At 42.2% G+C, this 18,028-nt stretch overlaps 1 protein-coding gene across 3 annotated transcripts; it reads left to right on the top strand.

Annotated features, from left to right (window-relative positions):
* The first annotated feature begins 698 nt into the window (after positions 1 to 698).
* Positions 699 to 9,207, top strand: LOC112197356 (katanin p80 WD40 repeat-containing subunit B1 homolog KTN80.3). 3 transcript variants are annotated; one of them, XM_024337985.2, is made up of 19 exons: positions 699 to 839; positions 963 to 1,137; positions 1,310 to 1,440; positions 1,542 to 1,659; positions 1,836 to 2,062; positions 2,240 to 2,342; positions 3,542 to 3,612; positions 3,749 to 3,823; positions 3,894 to 4,037; positions 4,134 to 4,365; positions 4,553 to 5,068; positions 5,879 to 5,938; positions 6,018 to 6,133; positions 6,418 to 6,552; positions 7,091 to 7,165; positions 7,314 to 7,426; positions 8,205 to 8,321; positions 8,446 to 8,514; positions 8,658 to 9,207. In XM_024337985.2, exons 2-19 carry the CDS (start codon positions 1,110 to 1,112, stop codon positions 8,719 to 8,721), a joined length of 2,394 nt encoding a protein of 797 aa, XP_024193753.1. In that variant the 5' UTR covers positions 699 to 839; positions 963 to 1,109; the 3' UTR covers positions 8,722 to 9,207. The 3 variants fall into 3 exon arrangements, with proteins under 3 accessions (XP_024193753.1, XP_024193752.1, XP_024193754.1); XM_024337984.2 differs by having other exon boundaries at positions 704 to 863; XM_024337986.2 differs by having other exon boundaries at positions 704 to 863; positions 8,661 to 9,207.
* The last annotated feature ends 8,821 nt before the right edge of the window (positions 9,208 to 18,028 follow it).

The raw sequence follows: 18,028 nt of genomic DNA on the forward strand, positions 1-18,028 counted from the left end.
TCTCTCTCTCTCGTATATCTAATTGATCTTTCAAAAGAAATCTAATTGAATTTAAGGAACTATGGTGAACATTTTTGGTTTTGTCTAAATCCATACCATTTTTATTTAAAAAAAAATAAAAAATTCCATACCATTTATGACATGTTATGTGAAACAATGAAATTCGTGCATCAAGTTGAACTCATGAAGACGGGTGGGGTGACTAGTTCACGTTGGTTAAAAGGACTTACGCACATGCAAGCATATGCAAGAAGGCTAGTAATATAGAAATGGCAGAATCTTCTAAATTTTGATTGTTTTCTTATTTATTATATATGAAGAATATTAACTTCTATAAAAATAACAGATGAATGACGTTTCAAAGAATACATTTTATGGGGTTTCATGTAAACTTGAAGGGATTAAGAAAAAGAAAAAACAGAAAAGATTAAAATGTAAAATCAGTGAAAGAAAAAGAAAAAGAATCAAAATCAAATGGAGAGAGCGGCCTCTTTCTTTGAGTTTGATCGAGCAACCGACAACGAGATATATTGCTTCGTGATGGAGTGATGGGCCATCCACTCTGGGAAATGAAATTGAATTTACCTCGACAGTAACTTCCTTCCCTCCGACTTTAATTATCTTCTAAGAATACTCTATTACGCTACTGTTTTCCCGTATTTTCAGTTTTTCTCCTTTTATTGTTTTTAGAAAAGAAAAACAAAAAAGAAACTTGAACAAAGACGCCAAAGGAAGTAGAAACTAGAGAGAGAGAGAGAGAGTTGCTTTGCTTCAGCGAAGAAGAAAGAGAAATTTGAAAGCAAGAAGCATTTCCAGCCAGCCAACCAACCAATACCAATGTACCTCCTCTCCTCTCCTCTCCTGTAAGCTTTCATTGTCCTTGAACAGCTTTCTGATCTATATTCTATATTCTATTTCATCATCATCCATTTTTATTCAATTAAATTTTGAAAAATTCATAGAGATCTGGACTGAACAAGAGGAAACGGGCATAATCGGGATTTGAATGTCTGGAGACGAGAGCTGTTATCGCTACATTTCTTTACAGAAAATTCGACCGTAAAGAAATTTGCTAGGGTTTCTTCTGCTTATCTTCCGTTCCGTTGCTCATGACTACTAAGCGCGCTTACAAATTACGTATCCTCCTCCTTGTTTTTTTTTTTTTTTTTTGATTTAGTTTTAGTTGTGGTGATGATTGATTGCAAAATCTGAATGAATTAATGAATGCCCAGGCAGCTGTATTAGTATTATATATGGAAGAAGAAGATTACATGGAATAGTTTGAGCCTTGACCTGGTTTTTGTCTCAGAGGAATTCGTAGCACATACTTCCGCCGTCAATTGCCTCAAGATTGGCAGGAAAACTTCCAGGGTTCTTGTTACTGGCGGAGAAGATCACAAGGTCAATCTTTGGGCCATTGGCAAACCCAATGCCTTACTCGTAAGCTCTTCACTCTTATCACTTAATTCATACTCGTCCCATTTTTCCATCAACATTGAATCTCTATCACAATTAATTATTAATATACTCTCAACCTGCAGAGTTTGTCTGGACACACCAGTGGCATTGATTCAGTAAGCTTTGATTCTTCAGAGGTCTTAGTAGCTGCAGGTGCTGCAAGTGGTACAATTAAGCTTTGGGATTTGGAGGAGGCAAAAAGTATGCTATCTTATCTTTATTCTGTCATTTATACCATTAGATTCATAACAACAATAGACCAACAGGGTGTAAATCTGATTTACACCCTCTACATATTTATTTTATGTTGTAAAATGGTCTTTTAGATTTCATTTTATGTTTTGATTAGTTGCTTTTGCAACATGTCTTTTGTCTAGTTGTTCGCACCCTTACTGGTCACAGATCCAATTGTATATCTGTCGACTTCCATCCTTTTGGAGAGTTCTTTGCATCTGGCTCCCTGGACACAAATTTAAAAATATGGGATATCAGGAAGAAGGGGTGTATTCACACATACAAAGGCCACACACGAGGAGTCAATGCTATCAGGTTTACCCCAGATGGACGTTGGGTTGTTTCTGGTGGAGAGGACAACACTGTGAAGGTTAGATTTTTTTTCTTTCTTCATTTAAGATATGAAAAAGATCAGATTCTATCTTCGTGGAACATAAGTACATAACACATGTCAATTGTCAGATAATCTGTAAAAAGAGAACTAAATCATTGTCTTTTTCTTTCTCTTTTCTTACAAGTATATAAATCCACATCTTATATTTAACAGTTGTGGGATCTGACTGCTGGAAAGCTCCTGCATGATTTTAAATGTCATGAGGGCCAGATACAATGCATAGACTTTCATCCCCATGAATTCCTACTAGCAACAGGTTAGTGATACTATTTCTTCTCGGCTAATCGGTTCTGCAGTTTTTCTGGCATTATTGGCTAAATATTGCAGTGTCATTATTTCCTTTGTCAACGGAATTGGGTTAGTATCTTTGTATCCTGATACTACCTAGAATTAGTGGATTATTAGTTATATGTTAATGCATCATTTCGTCATCCTGTAGCTGAACATATTCTAGGTTTTATCTCTTATCTTACTTGCAGCTAGTATACAACTATTGCTGTTTATTTTGTGGTTTAAGATATGCATGTAGAGCTTTTAGAAAATCATGACGCATTCCTTTGTTCTGTTATGAGGTGAGAAGATGTCTTAGACTCCAGAAGGGTAGGCAATTTAATTAAAGTTGACTTCATCCATCAGACTGTTTGATTCTCTATTTTCTTGTTACTCTTAAAGTTTCTTAGTAGATGTCCTGTTTCCCATTAGCTCAATCTTTCTGAAGCTAAGGCTGAATTTGGAGAACAGTACAACATTAGCTTCTTGCTAGTTCCCACTCTTTAGCATCAATGCAGAAGAGTATTTGACTTGCCTTATATTTTCATATGTTCTTTGTATATTCAAAACATTCAGATATGCCTCTGAAGTAGTAACGTGCCTAATCCCTTTCTACATAAATTCTTAATCCTTTCTGCTTTAGTTCTATAATTGTTCATGTAATTAGAAAATCAGTATTATACTCTTCGACATAGATTTGTTTGCCTTAAGATTTTCATAGCAGGGCTTAAAGTGGTGTATAAATTTGGATCCACTAGCTTTTATAATGGTCTGCTTTTTAATGCTCAGTGTAATCTATTATCAACTGAAAAATTTATGTGGATTTAAAAGAACATGTTTGCCCTGGTGTTTTTGAGGTGCATCTAAACACCATCCAAGTGCGTTTTCTTGCATGTATCCTATTTGAATGGGATCTTGATTAACACCCAAAGTTCCCAGAAATGCTGTGTCACTCCTCAAAATGTGTGCTTTAAAAAAAAATGTTTATAGCATGCTGCTCAACTCATACAATGTAGTAATGTACTTATGACATCTGCTTCTGCTATGACCTGAAAAAAAGAAAGAAAAAAAAGCCATCTGCTTGTGCATCGCACTCTAAAAATGAGTTATCAATTAAAAGTGCACATCTCAAATATATTAATCTCAAAGATAACTCACTTCTTTTTTCTTCATCTTTGCTTTCAGGTTCGGCAGATAGGACAGTTAAATTTTGGGATCTTGAAACCTTTGAGCTAATTGGCTCCGCTGGACCTGAGGTACTTATATGTCCCACTCAGCACTGCTCTTGGTTCTTAACTAATATAACTAAAGTTCCATATCAGCGTCTTAAATTCTTTTGGACTTTGTTTCTTCAACTGTAATATCTGTTTAACTTCTGAGCTTCTAAATCAGACAACTGGAGTGCGTTCTTTGACTTTTAGTCCGGATGGGAGGGCCCTACTCTGTGGATTGCATGAAAGTTTGAAGGTAAGCTCTTGCAATCCTTTATACCAATTATAAGCCATAAAATATGCATACCCATATTTTTATTATGTAGGTATTCTCGTGGGAACCAATAAGATGCCATGATGCCGTGGATGTGGGATGGTCACGATTGTCAGATCTTAATGTTCATGAGGGGAAGCTTCTTGGATGCTCCTACAATCAGAGTTGTGTTGGAGTGTGGGTTGTAGACATCTCGGTATTTCTCAGTTCATCTTTGTCCTCACTAGGGGATTTTCTTGCTTGTACCTGGTGGTAGTAGATATCCATTTCAAACTGATGTGTTTATTGGCAGCGCATTGAGCCATATGCAATCAGTAATGCTAGCAGATTGAATGGGCACTCAGAATCAAAACCATTGTCTGGTGGTAATCTGTCAGTACTCAATGAGAACGCTGCTAGATCTAGTTTGGGCCGGCTCTCTGTTTCCCAAAGTTCAGATTCTCTAGTGAAGGAAACAAAATCTCTTGGAAGGTTATCAGTTTCCCAAAATTCAGATCCCGCCAAGGAGCCAAAATTTTTGACATGTAGGCAGCTTTGTAACCCCTGAACTTTTTAATTTCTTGTTGGAATATTTCTGTGTATTTATTGTATTTGAAATTCACATATCTGTTTTATCACAAATTTCCTCATGGCTCTTTTACAATTGTGTTTGCTATTAATTCACTCTGATGTTTAGACTTTTTTATGCATCATTGTCGGTCCTGTATGAAGCCACTGGAAGTGTTCCTGGTACTCCTCAAAGGATCAGTCTGAACTCCAGTCCAAAAACTATTGTTGCTAGTTCAGTGTCAGTTCCTAGTGCAACAACCCTGAAAAGGAATTCCGTCAAGACCAGTGTTCCGACCTTTAACAAGTCGGATGTCATACCTGTAATTGTGCCTAGAACTAGTGTCAGGTCAGAGCTGGCCGCCGAGTCTAGAAAAGAAGCCAGTGTTGCTGGAAGAACAATGCCATTCTCTTCGCAGTCAAAGACGAATGATTTCCGAAAGTTTTCCAATACCAGAGAAGAAGTGGATAAGCCAACTGTCTCTATAGTTTCTGAATCGACGACTTCTAAGGCTAGTGAGTTAAGCAGTGCTGTAGATGGGAGCGGTTTCTCAACAGTTATAAGCTCAAGCCAAGGAATCGATACCGAAAAAAACATGAAGGATGACAGATGCATTGGACCTGGGAAGCAGGAAACAAGTTCACTGATGGAGCCAACTGCTAGCTACCAGCATGAAAGTTGTATGTGTCTAATCTCTAGTCCTACACTTTCCACTCATAGTTTTTCTAAACGAGAAACATTGACGATGTTTATATTCCTGACTATACCCCATAGCTACAATAAGATGTTTTTAGTCTCAATTGGAACACAGGATTGCCCTTATTTTTCATGCATCAACTACTTCATTTGTTAATTGTTTGTTGGACTGAGAATGACATGTAGCATATGTACATCTACCACAGGCCATAGGACGAAACCTAACAAATCAAATATAACTCATGAACCTGAAAGATGACAGATTTGTTGGACATGAGAATTTTTTATTACAGAATTCTAGATTGGGAATTCTAAGACTTGTACTGCAATATATAAGGTGTTGAGCCTCTCTACCTATTGCCAATTGGTTTTAAGAGTGAGTAACCCATAACCCACGTGTTCGGCACCTCACTTATTTAGTTCTTCCACATGTTTGACTCAGTCATATCAATCAGGAGGGAGGGAGAATATAGATTCTCATTTTTGGAATTTTACACCTTGTGACATTTGGTCATAGGCCTCTCCACACATGACCAATTAATTTTGCATTGGGTTCTCTTCAACAAGAATGTTGAGTGTACAGTTGTTTATAGGCTGGTGTGGTGGTAGCCTGGTAGTAATGTCAGTTCATTTAATTTCATTCCTCGGGTCTCACCAGGGTAGTTTATTATTGAGTGATTACTGGGGTATATATGAAAGTTTATCTATTTCTTATCTGAATATTACTTATGAATTTGTCTTTACATTTAGCTCCTTTTCTTTCCTCCTTTCATCTTTGCTTTTTTCTTACTTAGCTGAAACTCGAGGGCATAAGGTGATGAGAGATGCATACTCTGCTGAAGGTCAAAGAGGAGGTATAGCTCTTTTCAGTCATGCTTCATTTCTATGAATAGTGTATTGAAGTATGACCCAAGTTATATATGGTGTATCTAGGTAGAATGAGGTCAATTGCTGTAAATTTTGAGAGAAGAGATAGATATTCTAACTATGAGGGACCTACCTCCGATTCTACCATGGTAACAGCATCTGCAATGAACCCTTTGAATGCGGTATGGCTACATTTCATATATCTGTCATGCTTTTTTGTGCACCTTTCTTTCATTACATCCTTTATATAAAGCATTTAAGAAAATGGTTCATGATTGTTATTTTCTTTTTAAGGATGGCATCTGCCATAAGTTAAATTTAATTGCAAATTCATTGCCCATTTCTCGAAGTACTTTTTCCTTCCCCATAAAATTATTTTGAGCACTGATGATATACGATATACCATAAACCGGCCTATGATAGAAATTTTAATTTATATAATTTTTTATTTATTTTTTGATTGAAGGTTAAGCAGAGAGGCTATCCTACATCTACTGAAAAAGAAACGGTATCTGCTAGTGATGAGGATGCTATTGCAGATCTTTTGGAAAAACATGACCAATTTGTTAGCTCCATGCAATCTCGTTCAGCCAAGTTACAGGTTATCTTTATTGATTTTGGGATGCTTAAGATTTTGTGCTGTGCTATTTTTCTTGTCTTTCTTTATAGGGCCTTTAGGCATCTTTGAATTGATGTGTAGCTCAGTGCAGCAATTTTTGTTAAGTGGGGTAGTCAATTGTGCTTTGATGAACTTCTTGTCCCTTATTTATTGGATTCCATCTTTCTTTCTTGTAACAAGTTCTAATTTCCTATATCAAAGAAGCACATGAGTTGTATTTCAATATTTCTTTTCTTTTTTATAATTAGGTTTGTTTGAGCATTTCCTGTTTGCATCATTCCGGCTACGAAGATGCAATCTCTTTTAAATTGTGGTAGAAGTTAGAGAAATGTTTTTGATGCTAGCGTTAAAGATGAGAGAAATGGAGGGGATGAAAGTAGTGTATGGTTTGTTGATGGGTTTGAAATTAATTGTACTACTCTTTGAAGTGTTGCTTAGTCACAACAGTATTTTTAGACAGAATATGCCTAATTAATCAGTAACCAGTAAATTGCTGAAAGTGGTGGGTAATTATTTGCAGGCAGTGTATAGATATTGGCAGAGAAATGATGTTAAGGGGGTAATTGGTGCGATGGAGAAGATGTCGGATCATGCTGTAAGTAATTTCTGTGGTATTGTCTGAATTTGTTTATTTATTTATTTATTTTCAGTTTCTAAACTCTAGAAATTAGAATGCAGAACATATGGCCTTTTAATGTTAATTTTTACTTATTTTTTTATTTTTTTGTGTGCTGTTAATCCAGGTCATTGCTGATGTAATTAGCATTATGGCGGACAAAATTGACATTGTCACCCTGGATGTATGCACTTGTCTTCTGCCACTCCTCACTGGCCTTCTAGAAAGCAACATGGACAGGTAAGAACTGATAGCATTCTCCTTCCTTTTTTTTCTTCAGTTTTGTTGCTCCTAAGCAGTTTAAAGCAGGAGTTTTATGTAAGCAACATGGATAGGTAAGAATTGATTGCATTCTCCTTCCTATTTTTCTATAGTTTTGTTGCTGCTAAGCACTTTAAAGCAGCAGATGTATGTTTGTTTATTTGCTGCATGAAACATCAAAAGTCCACAACAAAAACAAAAATATTAATTTTTTAAATTGGCGATCTTTGCTACCTTCTAGCATAACTTTTGTATTTCTTAAGTTGAAGTTATGGTTTCCCCAACCCCAGTGCTTGCGCAGAAAATACCCTTGATGATTTGTTGTCGTGTCTTGTTAATTTGATACGCATCTTCTTGGCATTTTCTCAGCACACACTTCCGGGATTGTGTGCTTATTTCTTATAATTTTATAAGCTTTTGACCTTCATTTTTTTTTTGTCAACCTACATTGTTTGGAGACATGCAGATTTTTTATTTTTGTCATTTACTTATCACTTGGAATTCCATGTGGTTTTCCAGTGCTGTACGGGCACCATATTTGTCTGGCCGAATATTGACACGTGGCACACCATGTGATTAAAATCATGTCATGTGATAAATTTGTTTGTAAGATTTAAAAAGTTAAGATAGTACCTCGTTGCAAGTGAAATTTCACCTTACGAGAACAATAGCGGTTGCCATTGTTGAATTTTTTTGTTTAGGTTTTCTTTCAACTGCAAGTTTTCTTCTCATTATATGACTAACTGATCGTATCCAGGCATTTAGGCATTTCTTTAGAAATGCTGCTCAAGCTGGTTAGAATATTTGGTTCTGTTATCTATTCAACATTATCAGCATCATCATCTGTTGGTGTAGATATTGAAGCCGAGCAAAGGTATGCTTTGCCTTGCTCTGATGTATATTTTTCTTTACAGTTCTTATATTCTTTTTTATCATCTTTACCTTTATGTATTTAGATTTTAAGCACTAATCAAAGGTACATTTATTGGCTATCATAGGCTGGAGCGTTGCAACATGTGTTTCATGGAGCTTGAAAAGGTCAAATGCTGTTTGCCTGCTCTTACCAGGTGCCCTTTTTGTAGTTTTGTGGGCTTGGACCACTTCTTTTCTTTTCTTTTTTTCTCATTTTCTTTGCAACTACTCTTTGCTTTGCATTCTACTTCATTTGCCGGAGATGCCAATATCCTTTTGTTCATTCTTTTGCCCATAGAAGAGGAGGATCAATTGCAAAGTCTGCACAAGAGTTGAATTTAGCTCTTCAAGAAGTTTCATGACTGAGAGGACTACATAGTTAATTTATGCTGTTTTCGAGGGGGTTGCATTTTGGAGCAATGAACCCATCTTCTTTCAACACCTGATGATTCGATCCTTTGTCTTGCCTGGCCCTGGCTTGGGCACACCCTTGCTGTACATTAGTGCTAACTACAAGCTGGCTCTAACTATTCACTAAAAAAACGAGAGGCTAATTGACATGTCACCCTGCATCCTGTTTGCGCAATTTGCAAATACCATTCCATTTCTGCTCGTGGAGAAGAGACTACCGATCCATTCCTCGCTATTTAGTATTTACAAGTCCGCTAAGTTAAATTGTATTTTTTGGCCACCTTAATGCTGATTTATATGTCTTTCAGTGTAAAATATTTATGTCCTAATGCGATAGATCTGTGGGCAGTGTAAGATATTTCTGTCGGAGGTATTGTATAAAACCTTCTGGTGTTCAAGGCTTTGAATTTGATTTTTTGAAGGCCTTTTTTGCTTTATATATACACCAGCCACTTGACACGCGTGCATGGAAATCTAATGGATTGATAGTTGAAATCATTGAATGAAGTCGTGGATTGGTAAAAAATTAGTAAAAGTCTTCAAATTTTAAAAATAAAGTTCTCTTTAGAACGGGGCCTTATATAAATGTACACACATGGCTCTTCTAGTGAGGCCATGAGGGATCTCTTTTTTTTAGGCCTTATATATCATGTTAATAAGATTTAAACTTGTTACCACAACATTTAAATAGGGAATGCAAGTAAAAGGAAAACAAAAAAATAGAAAAAACAAAATGTGGAACAAGGTATAAGGTTTGTAATTATACCATGTACCCCTAAACAAATCGTACAAGTTAAGCATGAATATTAGAAACAACAAAGCGAGTCAAATTTCGGTTTTCATATAGTAGAGTGGAAGGAGTTGAAACCCTAGTTTTAGGGCTTCACGCAATCAGTGGCGCTTGACTGACTGTTCGACGTCGGTCTAGGTTAGACTAGGCTTTGGGTGTCATTCTCAGTGCGTGGAGTGAGGTTAAGGAAGCTGACTAGTTGTTCTCTTATTTTGATTTGACGAGTTTGGGATCTCGGGTTGTGGGGGCGGTCAATTATTTTTGCACCCCTCATTACAGCAATTAACTCCATAGTTAGTATGGTGATAAATATCAATCATGAAAGCGATGCTTATTGCGGTCTTAACTACGACAATAACTACGTGCAATAAATACGACTATGAATGCGCAATGAATGATGAAACATTTACGACAGTCATTCATTACGCATTCATAGTTGTATTTATTGTGATAAATATCGGTCATGAAAGCGATGATTATTACGGCTTTAACTACAATAATAACTACGTGCAATAAATACGACTATGAATGCGCAATGAATGACAGTCGTAAATGTTCCATGATTAACCACCGGTAATGCAACAATAATTGTCGTCATAAATGTGTAACTAAATGCAGTCATAAAAGCAAAAATAATGGCGGCTTGTCCCCCAGGTAAGTCATCGTCTATATAAAGGAGGCTTGTCATCCAGGTAAACATCTCATTCCAACTCTTTCAACTCTATTCGACTAAGAAATGTATAGACTTAAGCATTGGAGGGTTTTCTACAGGTACCCCTCCTCGTCTTGGAGCTGACGGTCCAACTTCCGAGTCAACGCTCAAAGGAAGATTCTCGGTTATTCCTGGTCAACTCCCGCTCTAATCCGCATTCATTGGCGAGTTGATTTACCCTTTGTGTTTCAGCTGTCTCGGGAAGAGTCTTATCGAGCTAAATCACAGGGTATCTTGGTCTGCTACTATTGCTATTAGTCTCGCTTATCTGTAAAACAAACAAAGGTCAGAGGGAAGACCGGGTATACCGGCCTTCAACGCTCCGATGCCTAAGTTAGTGTCGTTATAAGATAATGATAATGGAAAGTGATAGTAAACAGTTACCTCTTTGGTTTGTTAGAGATGACCTTAATATAGCAGATTTGTGGGAGCTTGGTTTCATTTCCTTTGGTGTGGGACTTTGGGGTTCCCGATATCTCCCCAAGGGGTATGGGGACCCCTAGCTAGGAGCTCTTTCTTTACTCTGCACTTGTTAGGCGAGTCTTGTGCTTCCGATACTTGTGCCTGGGAGGTATATGCATACCAACAAGTCCCCCAAGTCCCCGGTCAAGAATTCTCTTAGGTGGGGAGTTTGTCCTTGGTAAAACTGTAGAAGTATCGGAAGTGCAAGGCGAGTTCCTGCCACGTGGCTTCCGTACAATCATTACCCCTAGTCCCCCAAGTCAAGTCCCCACCTAAGAGGAGTATTGGTGGGGGTGAGGAGGGCATTCTTTTTGTTGTCATTGTGTAGCTATCGCATATCCGTGGTGGGGTTTCATGCGTATTTTGGAGCATATGCTATGCCCTGGTGACACGTGTGCTGTTGTCATTCTTTTTTCGTATGCGGGAAGTCCGGTGTCCTGAAGTCCGTAACATGTAATAATGGCGTAGTGGTAAGGAGTTGAGGCGACGGCGCATGACCTCTGTAACGCTTAGAGATGTCGGACACGTGGTGGGATTTGGTTTCGTCGTCCTTACACGTCCAACAGTCCCTGTACTCTCGAGGTCCCTATATATAGACAGAGGAGGGAGATGGGGGTGGTTACTATTCCTGTGCTTTTGTTGGAAACTCAGAGAGAGGTGAGTAAAGGTAAAGTCTTTAGCGTTCGGAAAGCTTGAATCTTTCATTTGGTGGTCGAAATTCTGGGTTGTTGGCGTCGTTGTTTGCGTTTTTCGGTTGGAGGAGTGAACAGGTATGCTGTCTCTCGACTTTCCTGGGTTTTGTCTGGTAATATTTGTGTGGAGTGTGGGTTTGCGGGGGGTCTTTGGCCAGAGTGGAGAGTTGCCAGTAGGTTTTGGGTCGTTGTGGGTTCGGTTTGTCTTTAGGAAGGGTAAATTTTGGGTTTAGTCGAATTCCGGGTTGCAACTCTGAACAGGTCTGTGGGATCTTGAATTTTTGTGGGGCGGATCGGGGAAGACGATAAGTAGGGATTGATTGACTTATCTTGGGTGTCATTCGCAGTATGGCACAGGAGCATCGTGGTAGCGTTAGGTGAGAAGGTTCTTCTCGTCGTGGTGTTGTGGAGGCGCTAAGGGCTTTTCTTGTGGTGGCGTTGGCGCTTCTCGTGGTGGTGTTGGCACTTCTCGTAGAGGTGGTGAGGGTTCGTCTCGTGGGATCCCGAGTAGGGTTGAGCGTCCCGCGAATGTCGTGGGGCTTGAGGTTCCCGAGGCGGGGAATGTCGAGGTGTTGGAGATTCCTCACTCGCCAGGTGGGCGACTGCTCCTTGGCGATATGCCCATTGACCAGTCGGGTCCGAGTATGACAGAAGAGTAGATCGCCGATATGAGGGCGACTTGGGGTATTCCGAACAATGTACTATTACGCCCCTTGAGAGGTGGCGAGAGCTTTAGTCACCCCGAGATAGGGTGGGCGTGCTTTTACAAGTATCAGTTTAAGTGTGGGTTGACGGTCCTGATACCGGAGGAGTTGCAGTATTTGCTGCTTGTCTCAACATCTCTGTGGGACAGATATTGCCGAATGCGGTGAGGCAATTGATGGGAGTTTTGTTAGTGTGGAAGCTCAGCAGGCTGTAATGTCCCAGCATTGGTGAGTTTAACTCCATGTTCAAGATGTAGTATTCGATGAAGGCTGGGGACAGCGGGTGTGTGAATTTTAGAGCACGCGGTCGCGTGATTATCGAGGACCTTCCATCAAACATTTATGCTCGCTGGAGGGGCAGGCCTTGCCTGGTTGGGGCCTTGGGGGCCCTGGAAGAACTCGGACATGGTGCATCGGGCACCCACTTGTTTCCAGCCTATCTGTGAGTATCATGATTGCATTTTTGGTAATTTTTTTTTTGCCATTGGTGTGCTAACAGCGTGTCTTTGTATCGTGGTGAGGCAGGAGGCTATCTTAACCACGCTAGAGCAGAAGCGTGTTGCAAGGGTTTTGGGCGCGTTCCCCAAGGGGAAGAAGGGTTTCTATCTCTTGGGTAGGCTTCCGATATATGAGAGGTTTGAGTTAGGGAGGCGTCCGGGTGAGGGTTTTTGCATTGTTGTTTACAGTATGCGATCGTTCATTCATTTATGGTCTCGCTAACATTGTTTGTTCATTTTGTAGCAGATATGCCTAGTGAGGCCGCCAGCAAGAGCGATGCTTCATATGCCGAGATTGACACCGATGTCATAATCATGGAACTGTTGCGGGAGTCAGAGATGGCGAGGCGATGCAACGTCGAACTTCTTGACAAGGATGTGTACGTGACCGATCATCGGGTGAATATACAGTTGCCTGATTAAGTATACTTGAGGTTTCCCGAGAGTGTGTTAGAGTACCTTAACTAGTGAGCCGAGGAGCAGGTGGGTGCTGAGGGGCACGTGGCTCGGGGCCACCAAGAACCAGTGTCGAGGAGGCATCTCATTCTTGGGAGCAGGCGGATGAGGCTGGTTAACTTTCCCAAGTACTCGCCAGGGAGTGCCAGTCCCTCGAGATTCAGGAAGGCGCAAGGCAGTCCCCCCGAGTCTCTATAGGAGGGGTGGAACGTGGTGCCGTAAACGATCACTCGGAGCCCGGGGTTGAAGTGGAGATCTCCGTCGAGGAGCTGTTCAAAGAAGCTAAAAGGCGCCAGACTAATACCAGTGCTAGGGCTCATCTAGTGCAAGATGCTGTGTTGGAGCAGCTGGATATTGTTTTTGGTGACGATACCGATGGTCCGGAATCGCGAGAGGTTATCACTATCGATAGCGGGGAGGCTGAGGTTACTAGCCAGGCCGTTGGTGGTGCGATTCTGACTATTGAGGTTCCGGAAGCTCAACAGGAGGTTAGAGAGGGCGACTTCAGGGGTGTTCAGGTTGGCGAGATGGTGGCCCTAGTTCGATCGGGCGAGATAGATGGGAACCAAGTGTCGGACACTTGTGCTCGTATTGACTGAGCTGGGTCGAGGAGGAGGGCTACCTAGCAGCTTCGTCTTGGGAGTCCCCCGGTGGGAGTTGCCGATGATCCTCTCGGGGGAAAGAGGTCTCTGGTTGATGGTGCAGCGTGCTCGAGATCTACAAGTGGAGGTTCTCAAGGTTCTCAGGATGAGGTTGCTGGGGGTCTCGCAAGTACCCTTGGCGAGATTGGGATTACGGATGGTGCCATTTTACATATGGTTGCCGATCTGCGCAACTGTCATCGCGATCGCTGCCGTGTGAATGCCGAGGATCCTCGTCTTGGGTATTGCGAGGCTCAGGAAAGATTGATGAGGGTACGTATCGCGATTACCTTGCATGCATTCCATTTCCCTTGTTTTTATTTTATTTTTAATATTCTGATTGTTTGGTGTGCGATGTAGGTTGTGAACATGAATTATCAAGCCTCCGCTGAGTTGCTCCCTCATTTTGATCGGGAGATCGCTCGACTGCAACGGGAGCTGAATGCCGAGAAGGAGGGTGCAAGTGAGCTGCAGGGTGCGTTAGATCGAGGCCAAGTGGAGCGGGAGGAGATGAGGCGGGCGATTGACGATGGGATCGTAAGAAGGAAGGAATTGGAGCGATCGATTGCTGTTGAGGAATCTCGGCGGTAGGAGGAGGAGGATGCTGTTTCCCCCTTGAGGGAGTCAAATTTGGATCTGACTGGCAAATTGTAATGGGCTGAAGTTGGTCTGAAGGCCTTGGAGGAGCTCAGAACTCAGGTTGGCGTTGTTGAGGAGTGTCTGCAAGAGTTGGAGAGGCATGTCCAGGAGCGCGATGCCAAGTTGGAGCTTCGTGGTGCAGCTTTGGAGACTTTGGCTCTTTATCCTGATTGTGTTGTGGAGTTGGAGGGGCAGGTTGGTGCTTTACAAGCAGAGGTTGACCGCCTGAGGGTCATTGAGCGTCAAGCTGGTGAGAAGGATGCAGAGTTGGAGCGATTGAGGAAGGAGTTTGTTAATGTTGATGACCGAGGGGTCTAATTAACGTCAAAGATAGAAAGTAAGAGAGAGAGAGAGAGACACAAGAACTATAGTGGTTCATCTCCTGCCTTAGCGGGAGACTACATTCATTTGAAAGTTTAACTAGTGTGTTGGGCTGGAAGGCCCAAGAGGATTACAAGAGATGTAATGGTATGATGTTTAAGTGGGAGGAGGGGTCCCTTTTATAGGTAAGGGAACCCCTCTCTTTTACATTTTCTTAGATGTGGGATGCAAAACCACTATTCTAGTCTTAGCAACCATATTGTGAAGGTAACTTGGTAAGGTCCGGAAGGTTGCTTCTCGGCGACGTCTTGGCTGCTTCCGACTACCACGGGGTAGGTTGTATGTCGGGCTATAGTATGCATGTCATGGTTGGGCCCCACTATGGCTTGTGGGCCCACAAAGAGGGTGTTACTTATGATTCGTGATGTAGCAAGTCCTCCATATTGTTGGAGGTATGTATAAGTTCCCGAAGTCTCCAAGTAAGAGGAGTTTCTTGGTTGGGGAGTTATACACATGATGTAATCAAGCATAAGTAATGTCTGAGAGGCGCCTAGCCCCTACAAATCCCCGAACTCCGTAAGCAAGAAGGGACTCGTTAACCTGCACAATAAGGACAAAAGCGCACATATGTAGAATGCTTGTTGTATTGGGCAACGAATGTGAGTTGCATTGATATGTGTTGGCATATACAAATGTACGAGGTGCTTGATACATGTTGATGTATACATGTGAATGATGCCGAGTATGATCGAGTATGACGTATAAACTAGAGCACGCATGTGGTTGTGTGAACATATGAAATGATAAATGCGTGATGCGCGTAAGAAAACAAACAATGTCGAGTTGACGAGGTTACGCTCGGTTTAAGTTGCATGAGTGCCATGAAGGCTAGTGTTTGTAATTCGTGAGAGATGAATAAGCGAAAGCGTGTGTTTGTTTGGTTTTCTCTCGTATTAATGGAACGCGAAAAGAATTCGATTTGTTGCTAACGACAAATGGTAGAAGAATTCAATGTTCCATTAATGTGTATTATGTTGAAGGGCTGTGAGTGTAAAGCTTTGGGAATGCCAGAAGTCAAGAGCGTGAAAAATCGGGGGCTGTCGGGAAGGCCTGAGCGGGAAGCTCGATGGGTGCCGGGAAAGCGTGAGAGGGAAGCTCGATGGGAGCCGAGAAGGCATGAGCGGGAAGCTTGATGGTTGCTCGGAAGGCACGAGCGGGAAGCCCCTGTTTGCCGGGAAGGCGTGAGCGGGAAGCTCGATGATTGTAGGGAAGGCACGAGCAGGAAGCTCGGGGTTTGCCGGGAAGGTGTGAGAGGGAAGCTAGGGGGTTACCGGACCGGCGTGAGCGTGAAAGCTAGGGGTTGCCCGGAAGACGTGAGCGAAAGCTCGGGGATGCCGTAAAGGCATGAGCGCGAAGCTCAAGGGTGTCGTGGAGGCGTTAGCGTTAGAGCTCTTGAGCGGAAAGCTCGGGGGTGCCGTAAAGGCAAGAGCGCGAAGCTCGGGGGTGCCGTGAAGGCGTGAGCATTAGAGCTCGTGAGCGGGAAGGTCAGGGATGCCGCGGAGGCAGTGGGTCTTAGGTAGTGAACCTAATCTTTGATACCCAAGCATTGGGGGTTAACTGCCTGATTAATGGCTGTTGTGGGCTACGTTAACTGGTCCCTTTACTCTTTCCAGGAGGAGGAAAGTTTGACTGTAATGCCGCGTAGCGGTCATCGTCATTATGAGGCGTTTGCCTTACTGCTTGGTGGTTGGTCGTGGACCACAGACTCGTGGAGTCTAGACCCTTTTAGGTCTCTTTCCCGTGGAGAGGATTTGACAAAATATGGTGGCCAAGAGGCTAGACAAAATATTTACATATAGTGTACATGTATGTACATACCTCCAACAATATGGAGTATTTACTACATCACCAAGCATAAGTAACACCCTCTTTGGGACACCCACAAGCCATGGTGAGGCCCAACCGAGACATGCATCTTGTAGCCTTATGTTCAAGCTACGCTACGGTATCCGGAAGTCGCAAATCCTTCGCCGGGAAGCCACCTTTCCGGCCTTGCAAAGTTACCCTCACAACTAGGCTTTCTACACTAGAATAGTTATCTTTGCTTGTCCCACATCGAAAACCATGTAAAGGAGATGGCTTCCTTCACCTATAAAAGGAATGCCTCCTCCCACTTCAATCGGATCCCATTACATCTTTTGTAATCCCCTTGGGCCGCAAGGCTCAACACACTAGTGTAACATTCAAGTGGACGTAGTTTCTCGCTAAGGCGGGAAGCGAACCACTATACACCTTGTGTCAATCTCTCTCTCTCTCTCTTTACTTATCGTTAATTAGATCCCCAACGGATCCAAACATTAACAATGTAAATCTTGCTAATTGTGTGAACAATAAATAAGAATGGCATAGTTTGTTTGACTGTCACATGTTTATTTAATTGGGTTGCAATTAAATAGAAGCATAGAGTATGTGTATACCATTTTTACATTGTTGTAAACATGCCTAAGGATCATGGAGACATAAAGCATGACATATCTAGCATGGTAGACGTACTAGTAACATTGATACCTAGTGTACGCATGCTTAAAGTCATAGAAGCATGTAATTGCATATCAAGTGAGATATATTGTGGGCATGCGTAGAAGTAGTAAAAGCATGGCATTGACATGGCACCAGCTCATATTGAAAGAGAGTAAAGGAAGATATAGTTAGTTGGAGTTGGAATTGATGTAAGTACCCAAATCATGTTGGAGTTGTCCAAGCATGACTCTCCATTGCTTTGGTTGGCCAGCGGAGGGTGGCTAGTGATGGATGACCATTGATGGATGACCAGTGGAGGATGGCCAGTGGAGTGGCGCCCTAGCGGAGCTATCTAGCAGAGGCCACTGGTGTGTTGAGCTTACTAGCGGAGGGTGGCCAGTGGTGGATGACTAGTAGAGGGTGGCCAGCGGAGGAGGGCCAGTGATGGATGACCAGCAGAGGATGGTCAATGGAGGAGTGCCCGCGATGGATGACCAGCGGAGGGTGACCAGTGGAGGAGGGCCAGCGGAAGATGGCCAACGATAGATGGCTAGTGGAAGATGGCCAACGATAGATGGCCAGCGGAGGATGGCTAAAGATGGATGGCGTGTGGAGGATGTCCAACGGAGGGTGGCCAGCAATGTGGTGCCTTAGCGGAGCTATCTAGCAGGGGCCGTTGGTGAGTTGGGCTTGCTAGCGAAGGGTGGCCAGTGATGGATGGCCAGCGGTGGATGACCAGCGGAGGGTGGCCAGCGGAAGAGGGCCAGCGATGGATGACTAGCGGAGGATGGTCAGCGGAGGGTGGCCAGAGGAGTGCCAGCAAT

Source organism: Rosa chinensis, chromosome 4, assembly GCF_002994745.2.
Source record: "Rosa chinensis cultivar Old Blush chromosome 4, RchiOBHm-V2, whole genome shotgun sequence".
NCBI lineage: Eukaryota > Viridiplantae > Streptophyta > Magnoliopsida > Rosales > Rosaceae > Rosa > Rosa chinensis.

Excerpts from the sequence above, each read along its gene's own strand:
- LOC112197356 (XM_024337985.2), top strand. The coding sequence starts at position 1,110 with ATGACTACTAAGCGCGCTTACAAATTAC. Across the intron at positions 7,166-7,313 it reads AGAAGATGTCGGATCATGCT|GTCATTGCTGATGTAATTAG; the intron begins GTAAGTAATTTC and ends CTGTTAATCCAG. Across the intron at positions 8,515-8,657 it reads TGTTTGCCTGCTCTTACCAG|AAGAGGAGGATCAATTGCAA; the intron begins GTGCCCTTTTTG and ends TTTTGCCCATAG.